The 18876-nt window shown below is 45.4% G+C and overlaps 1 protein-coding gene and 1 long non-coding RNA gene across 3 annotated transcripts in view; one reads left to right on the top strand and one right to left on the bottom strand.

Annotated features, from left to right (window-relative positions):
* Positions 1 to 18876, bottom strand: part of LOC105464958 (protein kinase C epsilon) — a 538891-nt gene that overhangs the window by 34539 nt on the left and 485476 nt on the right. For both annotated transcript variants that reach the window (XM_011713128.3, XM_011713127.3), the window contains exons 12-13: positions 7367 to 7505; positions 1448 to 1636 (exon numbers count right to left, since the gene is read on the bottom strand). In XM_011713128.3, the coding sequence (XP_011711430.1) occupies positions 1448 to 1636; positions 7367 to 7505 (328 nt within the window). The remainder of the gene's footprint in view (positions 1 to 1447; positions 1637 to 7366; positions 7506 to 18876) is intronic.
* On the top strand, positions 882 to 15768 carry LOC139357832 (uncharacterized). The gene is made up of 3 exons (XR_011611686.1): positions 882 to 1066; positions 2446 to 2623; positions 15643 to 15768. It is a non-coding gene; the product is annotated as an uncharacterized lncRNA (long non-coding RNA).

Here is an 18876-nt window from a genome sequence, read left to right as displayed (position 1 = left end):
GGGAGGCTAAGGCAGGAGAATCTCTTGAACCTGAGAGGCGGAAGTTGCAGTGAGCTGAGATCACGCCACTGCACTCCAGCCTGGGCCACAGAGCAAGAATCCAGCTCGAAAAAAAATTACATTAATTCATTATGGCAAGGGATACTGATTTTCTACCTATGATAATGGTATAAAATTTCTTTGTAAAATACAGGCTGGGCATGGTGGTTCATGTCTGTAATGCCAGCACTTTGGGACGCTGAGGTGGGCAGATCACCTGAGGTCAGGAGTTCAAGACCAGCCTGGCCAATATGGTAAAACTCCGTCACTACTAAAAATACAAAAATTAGCCAGGCATGATGACAGGTGCCTGTAATCCCAGCTACTCAGGAGGCTGAGGCAGGAGAATCACTTGAACCCGGGAGGAGGAGGTTGCAGTGAGCCAAGAGAGCACCACTACGATGCAGCCTGGCCATCTCAGCGAGACTCTGTCTCAAAAAAGAAAAAAAAAAAATTCTTCGTAAAATACATATAATCAGGTAAATATTGGAAGTTGATTAAAAGAACAAGAAAAGCAACTAATAGTGCAGAAGACACTTGAAGATAGCAAATTTTGTGACTACAATGTGCAAACGACTGAATTTTGGGGCATTCGGATGCATGGAAGAAGCCAAGTTCTGGAAGTCATGGTCCCTGGGCTGTCACCCTCGTCCTGTCTTAGCTCAGAGGGGTGACCTTGGGCAGACTTCTTGCTTAACTTCCCTGCACCTCAGCTTTCACGGATTTCAAAAGGGTACAGGTAACATCACTCACTTGACACAGTACAAGCATTGTTACATCGTAGAGATGGCTGTGCTGAGAAAGCATAAGGGGTTTTCCCATGTGAGGGATGATTCCTAGGGCAGAGTCTGTCTCTGTATTATGTGTCTACATCCAGCGGGACTGCATGAATTTCCAGTGGACCAGATCTTTTCTGATTGGCTCTTGAGCCACAGCGATGCTGTCATGGACACAGTTGGGCAGTGCCCACCCTCCCTCCCCTCCTCTCTGTTCTCCCTCACAGGTCCCTGATGAAGACAGGCCACAGGTAAGGAAGTGACGGAAGTGGCAGAGGTGATGTCAGCAAAGTTGAGTTGCTTCTGTTCCCTCTGAAAGGCTGGAGGACACAGATGTAAACAGTGCCTCATCTCAGGAAGCACAGACATGTGCTCCTTTTCCCACCAGAAGAGCAAGTCATCTCAGGCCCCATTCTCTTGGCAGCAGCCCTCTGCACTGCGCCTGAACTCCCAGTGGCAACTGCCCTTAGTCCTTCCCATTCCATGGTGACGAGCAGAAGTGGGAGGGAGAAAGCTGGACAGAGAAAGGGAGAAGGGAGTGTGTGTGTGTGTGTGTGTGTGTGTGTGTGTGTGTGTGTGTGTAGGGGAGGAGCCCGGGAGAGCACAGCCATGGGTGAGGGGCAGGGACTCACAGCTTTCAAGATGCTGACCGCCTCCTTGCTGAGCCACACCGGGTACAGCACGTCGTCATGGAGGATGGACTCAAATAGGTCGTCCTCGTTGTCGGCCTCAAAGGGAGGCTGTCCAGCCATCATCTCGTACATCAGCACCCCCAGGGCCCACCAGTCCACGGAGGGGCCGTACTCCAACTCCTGCAGGATCTGTTCAGGAAACCGGCAATGTCAGGCACCATCAAAGGCTCCCACCCCAGTGACACCCGTGCTACGAACGCCCGTGGGAAGGACTTCAATTTTAACTCACTCCTCCCTACCATTGAGTCCTAGTCCATGTGAAGTTCTAAATCAGCAAATTCAGTGGCAGCTGAGTTTGGAGGCACTATGTTGGGGGCCGGCTACCGTCTTTCCAAAGTCAGTATCGACAGTCTGTCTTCCAATGGGAACATGAGCACCAGAGAAAGTTCCTGACTGGCATGAGGGCCACATTTGAAAAAACTGCATATTTTGACACTAAAATCAGGGTCAGGGGAGCACAATGCAGACTGAGAGAACGAGCGAGCTGTAAGTGACTCAGAGTGCAGCGAGGTCGCGTCTCCCGTCTCACACACAGTGCAGGGCACAGCTCACTGCCTCAGTGGAAAGGTGAGCGGAGGGCTTCTTTAAAGGGTGCAACGCTGAATTTACCTGAGCCCTGTGCTTCCGGAGAGGAAACTGCGATGAATAAGTCTCCCCACCCTGTCACGGTCTACCTATAAAGGACTACTATACTCTTGCATATTCTAAGAAAAAACCCATCTCTATTGTTCATCATGATTCCCATAAGATACACTGAGGAATCCCCTGCTTTGCCTCTACGAAACCCTAGGCCCCCTTCCTTTCCTTTGGGGCCACTTTCACTAATGAACCCCCTATTGTAATAGCCAGAATCAAACCATCTCCTTGATTGGTACATTTTGCCTTTGACAACAGTCAGTTGTCTTATCTATGCTCTCTGTCTCTCTTTTTTCCTCTAGCCAAAGGTGTAGAGTCAAATTCACTCAGATTAAATGCACGTATGACATGATGCTACTGAATACAAGACCTCTTTTCTGGCTGGGCGCAGTGGCTCACACCTGTAATCCTAGCACTTTGGGAGGCTGAGGTGGGAGGATCACTTGAGTCCAGGAATTCGAGACCAGCTTGGGCAATATGGTAAGACCCTGTCTCTTAAAAAAAAAAAAAAAAAAAATTAGCTGGGCATGGTGGTATGTCTGTAGTCTCACCTACTCAGAAGGCTGAGGTGGAAAAATCACTTGAGTCCGGGAAGTTGAGGCTGTAGTGAGTCATAATCACGCTACTGCACTTCAGCCTGGGTAACAGAGTGAGACCCTATCTCCAAAAAAAAAAAAAAGGATCTTTTCTGATTGGCTATTCTATTTGGTCTGCTCTCCATACACATATGTCATAAATACATGATACACACACACATATAAATATGTAGCAAGTCAATGATGTGTATATATATATATACACACACATATATATTCATACATATATATCACATATATGGAGACGAGATCCAATAGAAAAGACTAGAATTTAATATCACCTTTCAGCTATAGAGAGCTTTGTATTTTACAGTATGCCTTTAAAATATAACATATATAAATAAAATATGTAGCAGGTCAATGATGTGTTTGGCTCAGAGGAAAAATAAATGCTGAGCTGTCCCCTCTACAAGGAAGAGATCATGAAGTGATATTCCCATTCCACAATTATTTTCTCTTCTTGTTAGGCATGGCTCTGCCCAGAACAGGAGGGTGGATGAGATGGCCTATCCAGGTCCATAATTCTATAAAGAATTTCAAAAAGTGAAGGAGAAATAAGGTTGGTGTGCATGTCCTGAAAGGGGGAACACTTTGAGGACCCTGAAAAACAAGGTAAAGTTCATGCCTCATCATTCCAGCCCATAGGACACCTTGGGCAGATAATGTCTCAGGCTGGGGACAAGGCTCCAATTTAGTTCTCAGATTTCATGGTGGCCAGGGAAGAGGAGGCTGAATTCAAGTATCTGGACTTTCTGTGGTCTACTCAAAATACCCTTCTAGAGATTACAAATTGCTTAGGATTAACTAGACAGATTTGGATAGAAGAAACATTTAGAAACAGTTAAAACACTCACAGTTTAGGAATCTTCTGAATTTGGAATGAAAAGGAATGTGAGCAAATGCAGCCAACTCTACATTACTTGGGTCTGGTAATCTTTTTAGCTAATACCTTTGGTCTAAGCCCAGTGGTTAGTGTTCCTCGAGCTGTAAGGTCAGAGCCATGGGCTCCACTGTCCGGAGGAGCCAGTGATTCTTCTGTGCTCCAAAGCCAATGCCAACTCCTCCCTCACCCTGGAAAGACACAGCGCCCAACTTAAGACCCCTGCCTGTCCCTACGAGTTGCAGGCACTTTCTCACTTTCCACATACCACTGCGTTGTTAGTTATTTTTTCATGGCCAACTGTCTCCCCAGTGCAACTAAAAGGCACCAGAGGGTAGGAGCTGTAACATGCTCCTGAGCCCATTGCTGTGGCCAGCCTGTTCTATCATCCAGGAGACAGTCAACATTTTGTGACTGGCTAGCATGCATGGCCACTGTGTGTATCTACCGGGCATGCTCCCTTCTCTCCCGGGCTCAGGGCACATTGGGTGCTACAGTGGCCGCCCTCCAGCTTCTCGGAGGGAGGCAGCTGGGTTCTGTGCCTTCAAGGGGTGGGGAGAAGGTGGCTTGTGTGTGCTGAGACTGGATGGTGCTGTGGAAACTGCAGAGCCACCCTGCCACCCCGCTCCAGGCCCCTTCCACAGCCTTCTCGTTCTGGGTGGCATCTTTTGTAAGATTCCTTTAAGGCTTGGCTCTAATTATCTGCTTCCTACTTAACTGTCGGCAATGGATCTGGGCAGAAGGGCAAGGCTTCCATGCCACGGGAAGGCACCTGGAGTGGCAGCCAACCCCTCAAGTGTGTCAGAGCTGGGGAGAAGGGAGAAGGCATTGGGCCTGATGGTGCCATTACCAAAGGCTGGTGGCCACTTCCTGGGGAGCAGGGGCTGGGAGTGGAGAAAGCAGAGGGGGTGCCACGGGGCATACCATGTGGTAGGAAGAGAAGCCTTGGGGCAGAGCTCCTGCCTCCGAAGGTGTCTCTGGTTTTGAGGTTAGCTCAGCAGCTTATCACCTCTCCCATTTGAATAGAGGCTTCTGCTTTCTCAAGCATTTCCGTGCTCTAATCTCAGATTCTCAAAGCAGCTTGATGAGGTAGGTAGGGCAGGAGTTATGGCTCCTTTGAAAGATGAGAAACCTGAGACTCAAAAACATTTTGTGACTTCATCAAGGTCACATGTGTGCATTTGTGGACAAGTCTGGACTCAAGACTCAATTCTCAGGATTGTGTTTCCTATCCCATCACACAACCCAACAATGATGATAACAATGAAGCCACCATTTAGCCAGCACTCCCTGTGGGCCGGGCACTGGGCTAATGCTTTAGAGGCATAATCTCATTTAATCTTCCCAGTAGCCCTCGATGAAGGAAGCAGTACCTTTATCAGCTGTAATTTGCCTACAGCAAGACCAGGGATTGTCATTGCCAGTGCAGAGATGTTTCTGCATAGTGGGCACAAAGGCTAGAGCAGGAAGGAAGAGTGTCTGTGCTTCATTGTGAACAGAGATCAGAGTTGTTCATTGTGAGTCTCATCAATGGATTGCTTTTCATGAAAGCTGAGTGGCTGTTTTGTTCATCATAAAGCGAACGTTCTGTCTTGGGTTGGGTCCTTAACTATACCATGGGCTGTCAACTGTTAGACTCTGGCATCAACTTACAGAGGAACTGGAACTGAGTATTCTGACAATGAAGAATGAATGAAGAAGATGAGAAAAGCAGTTCCCTGTTGAAAGCTCTCACTTTCATTTATTGTTCCTTGAAGGTTGAATTCGTAGTGTTCTTGCTAAGGGAATACACTCGCAGAGAGACTGAAATCCCTACTCTTCAGATCTCTTAGAAGATAAAAGTTCTAAAGGGAAACCACCTATTACTCATCACCTTCACTTCGAGATGTTCCTCAGGCCTCCCCTGTCTTGTCTGGTCTGTGAAGCCTCCTGACCGTCAGTCCCTCACTCCCTGCCTTCTGATCTGCATGGCTGTGGCCTGCCTTCCTCCTGGGATGGATCTGACTAGGACCCTCCTCCACTGGAACCCTGAGTGGGTCCACAGATACTACAGGATCAAAGCCACATTCCTTGGGTCTTTATCCCAATCTCATTCATTACAATGAGTACCAGGAAACCCTATGATCTAGCTACACTTTTTAACTGTCCTGGAAAAGCCCAAGATGTTTTTGTCCCTTGGCCTTTGCTCATGGTGGAAGGTCATAAGTTCTCATTTTTTAACAAATCTTTCTATAAGAGCCTGATTTGTGTGCTGGATCCTGGCAGTACCCAGATTAGAAACACAGACCCTACCCTCAAAGGATCCAGGGCCCAGGGACATTGAACCTCCTTTCCTGTCCTGCTCCCGTTCCAGTCCTGTTGTTTTCAGGAATACCCTCCCCACCCCTTCCGTCAAAGGAAATCCTCATTCTTTACAACTCAATTCATCCACCAGGTGCTCCAAGAAGCCTTTCCTGATCCCTGAGGATACCATCTTGTTTTATGTGCCTATTTATTCTGCTTAATTAGTTGTTTACTTATCTGTCATTCCCTTTAGACCAAAAGTTTCTTTAGAATAGGACAAGTGTCTCAGTGATTTCTTTATCCCCACATTGCTTTGTGCCTAGCAGGTGCTCTAACAATGCCCACTGAAAGAAATGAGCTCTGAATGGGCTAATACCTATCTGATCCGCCATGGGCGATGTTAGTGGGGATTGGTACTTCTTTCCTATCTTACATGTCTCAGAACCATGAAGATCATTTTGATTGTCTATGACAGGCCATGTCTTAAACCTGAATCATATCACACCAGGTATCTCTCAGTTTGGGCAGGAATAAGGCAAACAAACACTTCATGCCGAGCAAAACATCCCAAACAACTTTCACGAAAGGCGACCTATTGGAATGGGCCACAGTGAATATCTCTGATATCTGTATACAATGAGGTGCAGTCACTCTCCTCTTCCTGCTCCATCCTGTGTACCCACAGCGTACAGCTGCCACTATGCGGGAAATGGCAAACAGTTCCTGGTTTTACTGTTAGTAAATTATAGCTGATAAAGTGAAGTGCTCCCGTGATCAGTAATGCTCCTTTATTCTGATTTTATTTTTTACTTTTTTTTTTTTTTTAATTGAGACAGGGTCTTGCTCTGTCACCCAGGCTGGAGAGCAATGGTGCAATTATGGCTCACTATAGCCTCAACCTTCTGGGCTCAATTGATCCTTTCACCTCAGCCTCCCGAGTAGCTGGGACTACAGGTTTGCACCACTATGCCAGGCTAATTATTGTATTTTTTGTATAGACAGAGTTTCACCATGTTGCCCAGGCTGGTCTTGAACTCCTGGACTCAAGTGATCTGCCTGCCTTGGCCTCCCAAAGTGCTGGGATTACAGACGTGAGTCACTGTGCCCACCCTATTCTGATTTTAAAGACATGAAAACAATAATAAAAGTCAACAAATTTCTCTTGGTCAAAGATTTATTGGTGGTTCTGGACTAGGATGGGAAGAGATGTTCAATGAGAACTTGCCCAGGTTTGGGAAATAGCCTGTTACTCTCATTTCACTCATCATCTCCCCAACACTAGGACTTCTTGACAGACATCAATCAGCAAACTTCTTATCTTCTCTTTTCTCCCTCCTCCCTAGAATCCATCCTGGTTTTCCAGAGCCTTCCCCCAGTACCACTAGATGACCCCAGTGCATGGGTTTGGACCCCAGCCTCGGTCCTGGCACCAGGAGGAGGTGAACCTTTGCACACAGGTCTTACCTCGGGAGCTATGTAGTCAGGAGTCCCACAGAAGGTGGTGGTCGTCACACCATTCAGAATCCCTTCCTTGCACATCCCAAAGTCAGCCAGCTTACAGTGACCTTCTGCATCCAGAAGGATGTTGTCCAGTTTCAAATCCCTGCAAGATAGGCCAGAATCATATTGTCAATATGCCACTCACCCCAATATAATCTTCTTGAGTTGAAGGTATGTGCATATCTTAGGGAAATCTCCAGAAAAAAAGTCCTGAAAGAAGCTTGCATTTCTTGAAACCCATCTGAGTCCAGGGGCTGTCTCTCACGTTAGTCAGCCCCTAATGGCACCTCCGCTTTCTTCAGCAAGAGGGAGGAACTTCCGTAACCCCAGGAATATATCAACTGCTGTGGTTTCATAGATCTAAGTCAGTAGGTATATATGGAAGCCCTGCTATGCACCCATATTCATATCAATCAGACCCTGCTGTGAAAGAAAGAAGCATCTACCCCTGTCCCTCATGAACTAGCCATGGGGATCAGCTGGGGGTCCCTGCATGACACATAGAGACATCAATGAAACAGATAAAACCACCTAAGAGTCAGGCGCTACTTTATAGAGCACCAAGCGAGCTATTGTGTGTCAGAGCGGGAGACCACAAACAGCTAGTGCAGGCAGTGAGGGCCTCCAGGAAATAGCGCCCCTCAAGAGAAACTTGGCTAGGAGGTAAGGGTCGGATACACGGTGAGGAGAGAAGATGGGAGAGAGGAGAAGGCCAATATACCTGATGCAAAAGGTAGTGAGGAGGCCAGAGAATTGGGCCGCAGTGAATGGTGAAGCAAGACAGGAATGTTTTGCTCAAAGAGCCTGGAATGCTAGGAAAAAGAATTTGAAATGCATGCTAACAGCAATAAGCATCCTGCCTGCATGAGCACAACGCATTTGTAAGATCTCTTTCCTAGGGGCCAGCAGGCTGGGTGGGGGAAAGGTCTGGAGGCAGGAAGGCAAGCACATTGCTTATAATCACCTGGACCCACAGAGCCCACGTGGTTCTGTGCGGCAAGCAAGAGCCATAGGGGCATGCCAGTCTTGAGCAGTGCAGCTCCCTTGGGGCCTGTTTTACACTTTGGGGTTCTAGGTAAGAATTCCCTGCCACCATGCCTGGAACCTGCAAGCCTGATCCCGTAGAAGAACCCAGACTGCATTGTGGTCTCCACCCTGGGCTCCCCGCAACAGCCATTCTGGGATGGAGGGTGACGGATCTTGCAAATAAGGCCCATTCCTCTGCACACAGAAAGCAGGGGGGCCTGCTGGTGTCAAGATGTGAACTCCGGTCATTGCCGGGGATCCAGGCCTGAGCGCAAAGGTGGGGCAGGAAGCACTTTAGGACCTGCCTGCATTGTACCCATGACCCCGTTTCTGCTTACAGCTGGGACTTCTTGAGAGAAAAGAGCATATAAAATGTGCTGCTCTAAGCAAATGCTCATGAACTACAGAAAGAACAGTGAGCCCAACCAAGCTGAGCCCCTGGGACCAGGGTTCCCTCACCCCGACCCTGGCCACTGTGTGTGGTCAAGGCCCAGCTCTGGCTATGGGTGATGGATCAGTGAGACAAATACTGGGTTGGGACTCAGGGCCTGAGTTTGTAGCACTGGTTGCAGCCTTGTCCTGGTAAAGTCACCTTGCTGGTCTGTGACCTTATCTGGTGAATCAGAATGACACGCTCCTGCTTGTAGGCTTATTTGAAGGACTGATGATGTGTGTAAAGTAGAAGGTCTTTAACATTGTCACACTCACTTTCTTCATGAAGGAACCAAGTTCAAGGGAACCGGGTGAACTGTCTGCCTACTTGCAAATGTCCGAGTCCTTGAGAAGCTGACAGCAGGGGCCCCACTGAGTCACATGCCCCTCTATTTCCTCTATTTTGTAGTATCCAGTGCTGCCAACCCCCATGGCACACACGATCAGCACAATGGTGATACTAATTGAAAAAGGAACAACAATGATGCTTCTTTATGTGTGGGAAGCACCTCGCAGTTCACGGTCCACGCTCAGCACTGTGAATTCCATTAAACAGTTCCATTGCACAGTACTGTGAGCTAGAACAAGCACACGTGGCAACTACCCTTACAGAAATAAGTCAATGGAAGCCAGAAGAAGTTAGGTGATTACAGGTGGTGAAGGCTTGGTGGATCTGCCCTGCAAGCCAGCATCCTTGTCCCCGTGTGCCGCGCTCCTCTGCCCTCCTGCCTTCACATTGGTTGACTTCCTCTAATGCCAGTCACCAAGCCCAACTTCATAAACTACCCCAAATGCCACCCCCTAAGCACTCTTTTCAAAGCCTTTGTTATGTCCGAGGAAGGACTTCTTCTAATTTTGCATAAATTGAGTGGATTCAGAAGATTCCAAGCCAGCTTGAACTTTGCCCCTTTTCTGACTCAGGCTGCAAGGCTCCGCCTTTCCTTCTGCCCGGGGTTGCCTCAGGCGGGGCAAAGAAGGAGGAAGGCCTCACTGCTCCCCAGCTCCTGCTCTTCTTTGCCTGCCCCTGCACTGGCCCCAGAAGCTTACCCTCCCTTTGCTTTCTACCCTTTCTTCTCCCCAGGAGAAATGTGGTCCAGGGTGGCTGCCACAGCCAAGCATGGTCTGCAGGCAGCACGCAGCAGCTGCCCTTGGCTGTGACTAGGGGAGGCCCTGGCCAAAATGCTTCCTCCTGCTGTCTTGCCACTGAGGCCTGAAGCCTGCCCCTGGTCACTTCCTCCAATTACCCCTCTGTATTTCTTGAAAACTCTAACTGTCCATGTAAAACCAAGTCCAGGAAGAGTTAGGGACTTATGTTCCTTTCCTTAATGACAGAAAAAGTTAGAGTGGGTCCAAAGACTTCCGGGACCCAGAAGGGCCATTGCCAGGACTTCCTATTTCTCTGGGGGGGTCTTCAGTTCCATTATAAAGAAAAGAGCTCACACCTCTGGGACTAAACTTGCCTGGCACTGGGCTCTCAGTGGCAAGCAGTTCATGAGTGGGGTTTCAGTGGATGGGATGGCTCAGGGAAGCTCAGTGCCTATGATGGCTCAGGGGTGGGGGTAGGGGCAAGATGCAGTGGAGGTGGAAGGTGGTAGGAAGAGAAAGAGCTAGTCTTTCCCTAAGAGATTCCTTCATGGTTTTCTTATCAGCACTGCTACCCCAGGATCTCTGAATTTCCACTCCTTATTCCTACCCCAGGAGTCTCCTGGCTGTATGTTTTCAGTGCTGCCTCTTTGCTAGGGGCCTGTAGACACTCCTGGGGAGGAAGATTGGGAATAATGGTTTCCCAGCCTTGCTTACTTTGGGGTCCTGCTGGCAGGCAGAACCGGGCAGGCTGTCTATTCTCCTGAGGGTTCCCATGGTGTTCAGTGTTCAGGGGACATGGTCAGGCAGGTAGCAAGTACTCATCAAACTTGCTGGAGACTGACAGCTTTGCAAAGAGGGACAACTGCCCAGATATTAGTCCCTGTGTACTCGGTCCTCAAATGCAAGGCCAGGGTACTTTTGAGGAATAGGACATTTTTTAAAGAGGGGGGTCATTTTTTTAATAGAAGGGGGGAAACCCAGCAAAATTTCTTTCCTAATATGTGAGCCAATGTGACTAGCCTATACTCATTTATCTATTTACAGTTTCGTTCAATTTTTCTTCAATAGGTAATACATTCATGTGTTCAAAAAACCAAAAATATGAAAGGGCATGCAGTAAAAATTCTCCCTCCTGCATCCATTCCCTGACACCCTTTTCTCTCTCTACAGGCGATTTCTTTTTATTCATGCCCTGTATATTCTCTTGATCATACTTTATATATAAATAAGAAAATATGATTATATATTCATTTCCCCTCATTTAACTATACTGTACACGTTCTTTGGGACTTTATCTTTTGCACTTAATATATATTGAAGCTCTTTCTGTCTTGGCACTTAAAGAGCCTTCTAATTCTTTATTGTGGCTACATAATACTCCACTGTATTTATTGGGGGACATTTAGGATACTTCTAGCATATGCTATCAAACAATGCTGCTGTGAATAACCGTCTACATAGGACATTTCACACATGTGTGAAGGTAACTGTACACATTTCCTAGAAAAGAAATTTCTGAATCAGGTACTACAAGAATGTGAATTTTGATGGATGTCGCCAAACTGCCCTTCTTGGAGGCAGAACAATTTATACTTCCATCAGCAACATATGACAGTGCCTGCTTCCCACATCCTTGCCAACATGGTATATTATCAAGTTTTGGTAGTTTGATAGGTGAAAACAATATCTCATTATATTATTAAGTTTCTCTGTAAGTTTCAGCATATTTTCATATATTCAAAAGAGATCTGTATTTTTTTTCCATGAATTGTTGCCCATTTTTCTTTCGTGGTGGTTGTTTTTTATCGATTTTTAGGAGCTCTTTCTATATTAGGAAACAAACTTCAAGCATGAAAGGGCATACAGTAAGATAAGAATTGCAAACATCCCAGTTTTTTGTCTGACTTTTGGCATTGCTTATGGTGGTTTTGTCATGCCAATATTATTTATTTTTATGTAATTGAATTGATGTTTTATAACATGGGTTTGGATTTTAAGTCTTAATTTGAAAGGCTTTACCCATTTCAAAGTTATAAAAGTATTCTCCCAAGGTTCCTCCTAGTACTTTTATGTTTTCATTTGATAAATGTAAGTCTTTGATATATTTGGGACTTGCTCTGATAAAAGATGTGTGATATATATCCAACTTCACTTGTTTTCAGAAACTTAGTAAGTTGTCTCAATACCATATGCAGAATAGGTCACTTTTCCTCACTGATTGAAATACCACCTTCATCAACAAATACTAGTACTAAATCCTCTCATGCACTTGGATTTTTCCTGTACCTTTTATTCTACAACGTCACTCTATACCACACTCTTTTAATTATTGCAGGTTTATAATGCCTTTTGACACTCGGTAGTACCAGTCTACATATTATTTTTCAAAATTTCCTGGCCATTCCTGTTTATTTTTCCATATGAACTTTAGAATCATTTGTCTAGTTAAAAAACAATCCTGGTGATGTCTTTATTGTGAATATGTGTGAAGTTATAAATTAACTTAGGGAGAGTTGATATTTTTATGATGTTGAGTCTTCCCTTCTTATCCAATAATACTTTGTGTCTTTCCATTTTCATGTCATCTGTGTCCCTTAGAAGCATTTTAAAATTCTCTCATATAGATCTTGTAAATTTCTTATGACATTTTATGGCAGATTGCTGGTTGTCCCAATATCTATTCTCACTTTCTTCCTTTGTAAGAGAACATTTACTTTCTATTTTTTAAGCCAGGCACATAGCTACGTAGCCATGAACTAGAATTAAAAGCTGCGCTTGTGGCTCAAGCCTGTAATCCCAGCACTTTGGGAGGCCGAGACGGGCGGATCACGAGATCAGGAGATCGAGACCATCCTGGCTAACACGGTGAAACCCCGTCTCTACTAAAAAATACAAAAAACTAGCCGGGCAAGGTGGCAGGCGCCTGTAGTCCCAGCTACTCAGGAGGCTGAGGCAGGAGAATGGCGTAAACCCGGGAGGCGGAGCTTGCAGTGAGCTGAGATCCGGCCACTGCACTCCAGCCCGGGCGATAGAGCAAGACTCTGTCTCAAAAAAAAAAAAAAAAAGCTGCGCTTGGAGCTGGGTGTAGTTATATGACTAGGTTCTAGGCAATCAGATGTGTGGAAGTCTCCTTAAAAGGAAGAGCCTTACTCTTCTTTTTCTTTCCTCCTTCTATATATTCTCTCTCTCTCTCTCTATATATATGTGTGTGTGTGTGGGGGGGGGTATATATACACATATATATTTATACATATATACATATGTATATATACACACACACATATATACACATACATATATACACACACATACATATATGTTCTTCTAGATATTCTGTATATTGCATGAATGAGGATATAATACCTAAAGTAGTAGCAGCCACCTACAACCATAAAGACAAGGACTAAGTCCTAGGAATGGTCACTGGACCATCAGCCTTCAGATAACTTTCATATGAAAAAGAAATAAACTGGTATCTTATTTAGAGCACAGTTGTTTTGGGTTTATATGTTAATTGTAATGGAATCCACTTCAAAATAATACAGGCTATTATTTTATATTTTAAATTCCTCTGGTAAATGGGGGCTTTCTTCTGTTATGTCTTCTATCTGGTTGCACACGTATAGGCTAGGTATTGATTTTTGTTTATCATTCTGTGCCCTGCCATTATACCGAACCCTCAGTTTTTGTAACAGTTTTCCAGTTGATTCTCCTGGATTTTTCAAATTGTCTGCTATTAATGATTAATTTACCTCTTCCTTTTTAGTACTTATACTTCTAATTCATTTCTTCTGTCTGATTGTGTTGACTGGAACCTCAAGAAAAATGCTAAGTAATAATCGTGATAGCATCTTTGGTGGTCCCTGATTTTAGGAGGGCCACTCCTAGCATTTCCCCCTCAGCCTGAATGCCTTTGTGATAGCCCTTGTTGCCTGACACCTGGATGGATGGCTACTTTACTCTCCACTTGAATGAAGACTTACGAGAACTTCCATGGAACCCCACTTCCTCCCCCAGTGCCAAGAGCCAAATGGGATGTGGGCTATAGGAAGGTGATAAGAACGAGGCTCTTCAGCTTCCCTCGAGTCCAGTGTGTCTTAACCTTGCCATGCTGTGACCAGATTGACATGTGGGGCTGGATAATTCTTTGCTGTGGGGGGCTGTCCTGTGCACTGCAGGATATTTACTAGCACCCTGGTCTCTATGCATTAGATGCTATGAGACGCTATGCATCTATGCATTAAATGCATTAGATGCTATTAGTACGCCCCCTCTCCAGTCGTGACAACCAACTGTCTCCAGACATGGCTAAATGTCCCTTGCAGGCCCTCTGGTTGATGACCACTGCTCTAATCTGAGTCTTAAGAAGTGATCAGGGCTCTTAACGTGGCCTGGCCTGGAGCCAGACAGAGATTTGGAAACCATGCCCTAGCTACAAGGAAAGGGTGCATTCGCCTGGCGCATCCTCTGCCATTTTATTCCTGGGAGACGGGAATCCTGACTCTACCAAGCCTGCTCACATTTGGCATCTTCAACCCACATTTTTAAATGTATGAGGAAACTGAGGCTCAGAAAAGATAACTTGTCTGAGGTCACATGGCTGGTAAGAGGCAGCGTGGGCTGACCCTACATAACTGCCTGTGACCACCTATTAGATAAAATGAGAGAGGTATGAGTTGGAAATCTCTATTTGACGCTTGGACTAAAATTCCTCTGGGCTGGGAAAAGAAGTCTTTGTGGTGAGGAGAACATGGAGCCCAATGGATCACAGACACTTCCAGGCACAGACCCACTTCGAAGCAGGGTGACACAGTGAAGGCTCTTCTGGAAGATCTCTTCCAGAAAATCACAACATGGCAAGAAAGGAAATTCCCTAAACAATGTACTTTAAAAATATTCTATAAAACCTATCTGAGCAGGAAAAAAATAAGACCTAGCAGTTATAGTGTCAGGGGAAAAACAAAATGTTTGACTTCTAAGACCAACTATACAAACTAATTTATTAGGGGAGGAAAATGGAAAGGCATCAGTGAGTACAAATAGATCCCTAATGTGATTTTGCTGCAAGGCAGTGAAGAAATGGTCTAAGACTGAGGGAGAACTGGTATGCAAGGAAGGTCTTTCATCAAGATATCTGCTGGAGATGGGATGAGACCAGTGGTGGGTCAAATTCTACTTCTACTTCTAACGTGACAAGAAACTGACTTTTTTTTTTTTGAGACAGGGTCTCACACTGTAATCCAGATTAGAGTGCAGTGGCGCTATCTTGGTGCAACCTCCGCCTCCCAGGATCAAGCGATTCTCCTGCCTCAGCCTCCCAAGTAGCTAGGATTATAGGCATGCACCACTACTGTCCAGATAATTTTTTTTTTTTTTTTTGTAATTTTAGTAGAGACAGGGTTTCACCATGTTGGTCAGGCTGGTCTCGAACTCCTGACCTCAAATTATCCACCTGCCTTGGTCTCCTGAAGCACTGGGATTACAGGCGTGAGCCACCGCGCCCAGCAAAGAAACTGACGGTTCAGGTCTCTAGCAATGTGTCTAGAATAATTTGAAACACATATTTTGGCTTCTAAGAATTGCCTCCCAGGTTGGCTATGCATGTATGTAATTCTGTGTATAATAATTTATGTATAAGAAGTTGTGCCTACATGTGATCTGAGATGCTGAGTGGGTGCCCAATGTTTCTCTTCCAGATGTCAGACCGGAAGTGGGGCAGCTGTGAATCTGAATCCCAACTCTGCCACTTACCAGCTGGGTAAGGTTGGGCTGGTCCAACATATCTGGAAGACTTAGTTTTCTTATCTGTTAAATGAGGATAGTATTGCCATGATGGAATGATGTAACCTCTGCGAAAGCTCTAGCACAGTGCCAGATCCATGATATCCCAGAAATTCTGCCTCCTCCAGGGGTCTAACACTCATTTCTTAAAATATACATCCCATGCCAGTGCAAGTCACTAAATCCATAAAAATCCTTTTATTTTTGAAAAATACTTAAGGTCTCTTATGTGTATAAGGCACTGAGATAGATGCTGTGGGATGAAACATATGAAGTATACACGACTGTAACATAGGGGAAAGGGACAAACGATGTGGAACAGAGATGAAACTGACTGAGACTTTTAGCATAGCCCAGTGAGAAAGTCAGGATTCCTTTCCTTGGGACTGGGGAATGACACGGTGTATGGAAACGCAAAGTTCCCTGGGAAGAAAGCAAAGACAATGGGGCTCACAGGTAGGGGTGAGGCTGTGCAGATGCTGATCAACAGGATTCACGCAACAGCTTCCAGACACTTATACTTCTCAGGACTGGCCACCACTGTGTGCTATCACATACAGAATCCCTTTCCTTCCCACAATAGCCCTGGGCAGTCGGTATCATCATGGGTTTGCAGATAAAGAACCTGAGGTGGGGTGGGGGTGAGTAAACAAGACTAGGGAGGTGACTGGGACCTGAACTGTAGATGTTTAGTGGAATCCTGTTTTCTTTACCCTGCACCTCAGCTATCTCATCTGAATTTATCCTTTCCCATTTGGAAAATTGTATTTTTCTATATTGATGGTAGATTCCCTAAGAATAACAGCCAGAAAACTCTCCTTCTGTAAACCATACAGGATCCAGCAAAGAGTTAGCACGTGTGAGGCCCTTAACATATCAGAAAGAATGGGAAACAATTCTTTTATGCTTGACCTGAAAATTCACCATTGAAGAGCCCTGTAATGCTCCTTTATTCTTCGCTCATTTTCCAATGCCCTCACTTCCCTGGCATGCAAATTCCACAAAGCTCAGGCCTGAGTGCTGCAGAAATAACAGCAAATTCCTCCAGTAACTTGAAGATAAGAGATTAGAAAAATTACTTCGTGTCCTAGAGCAGGCCCTCGAGGGAGATTATGAAGAAATCCTGCTTGTTTTGGGACAAATAGTGAAGACTCGTGAATGGCTGTGGTCAATCAGAGGGGAATATTGGCTCTTCTGGCAGATGTTACCAGGCACCTTCATAAATTTAGTAATACACTTGAGAGAAAGATGTTTTTTCCAGCTCAACACTGTGGCAAATGTTGGTGACTGGCAGGCACCCTCTTCCTGACATTCTCTGCACAGGCACCTCCCATCACTCGCAGGAAGCAAGTCCCTCAAAGACCACCAGCCAGAGGCCAAACACAAAGGCAAACAAAGTGCGTTTATTGCCCCTCCATCAAAAAAAAAAAAGCATAATTTGTTTCTGAGCCCAAGGTAAATGATTTTCAAGTTCTCCATTGCAGTGCTGATAACCGAGAGTCAACGATAATATTTCATTCTGGGTCAATCTCCAGGGAAATTCTTCTCCAAGTCTTTGCGTAGAAAAATTCAATCATTTAGAAGCAAAACAATGAACTACTTTTCTTCTTCCAAATGCTTTTATATCCCAAGCCCAGTGTGGAATCTTTTCTATCCCTTACTTCGTTTAATCCCAGAAGTGTTCTGTGAATCTGGTAAGACTATATTATCCCTACCTGCTAGATGAGGAAAAAGGGTTTGAGGGGTTATTTAACTGGCCCAGGACATACAGGTGGTGAGTGAGCAACAGAGTCCACCCTGCCTGACCCCACTTCCATGCTGTGAATCACTTCACTGTGTTGTTTGAGGAGAAAAAAATATACATTGTGTCCACACGGCCGCCCTTTCATGGGACAGAGAACACAGTGTAGTTTTTGGGGCGGTGGTTGTTTCTAACTCATGGAAACATGCTTATAAGATGTAACTGATAAGCCAGACAATGCTATTTTGATCAAATAGATGTCCTCTCAACTCGAGAGAGAAGGCTTTGAGCCACTACACTGACAGCTGGAAGCCTGAGGTGTCAAACAACATCTTGGTTTGAAGCCAAAATAAATAGCCTGGTACCTGGTTGATCCCGCCAACAGAAAATATAATAATAAACAGCCTGTGGCTGTACCTGGGCATTAAGCCTTGGAATCACTACAGAGTTGCTTATCTGATTGCATGATCATCCAATTACTATTTTTTAACCCATAATAATGAAAGTACATTCTTATCCTTAATATTCATGGATAAAATTCTGATCCCTGCTGAGGAGAAACGCATTGCCTTGTGTTTCCAGCATGTGGGTGAGCTACCCTGATGATCCATCGTGACACTTACACCTAGTTCCCCTATCCCTCTCCAGGTCAATCAACTTGGTCATCAAAACAGCTGTTTGGGCAGAGCCCAGGACAGACTGACCACAAGCAAGTCACTTTTCTGAGCATTACTGTCCTCAAATATGAGATAAGACGGCTGGATAAGTTAATCCCCAAGGGTCCTTCCAGTCTAAGATCCAGGAAGCAAAGGCAGCTGGAGCCCGTGAAAGAACTTGCTTGAACTTGCAGTCCTGGCTGTTGCACACCAAATGTTTCCCCTTTCCACTTTGGAGCAAACCTTTGCCAGCAGGCATTTTTACACGAAATGTAAATCAGATGATGCTCCCCTGCTGCTTGCATTCTTCAATGGCACCCCAGAAGCAGGGTTGTCAGCATGGTGTGAGAGGCCCTTTGTGGTCCCCCATGGCCTTCTAGCCTCATCCATCCAGTTTGGATCAGGAGAGTGTATGATGACGGATGAGGCTAGAAGGCCAGAGGAACCTTTGGGTGGTCCCTGTCTCCTGTTCCACCATGAGTGTCTATCCTCCACAAGCGACCATTCCATGAGGGCAGGGTCTCCAAGTCCCCACAGTGTCTGATGCATCCCAGTGTCTCAATACCTACTGGTCAAAATGGATGAAGGAATAAGATCAGAAAAGTGAATTCACAGATCGTGGCCCCAAGCAGCCAGATGATATGAACGTGCATTTCCAGATAATGTATGGAATGATTAAAACATTTTTATTGAAAATTATTAAAACTAAGGCCAAAACTATCAGAGGCAGCTGAATCCAACATTCTCTTGCA

Source organism: Macaca nemestrina, chromosome 13, assembly GCF_043159975.1.
Source record: "Macaca nemestrina isolate mMacNem1 chromosome 13, mMacNem.hap1, whole genome shotgun sequence".
NCBI lineage: Eukaryota > Metazoa > Chordata > Mammalia > Primates > Cercopithecidae > Macaca > Macaca nemestrina.
This window is presented reverse-complemented; position numbering and strand designations above follow the sequence as displayed.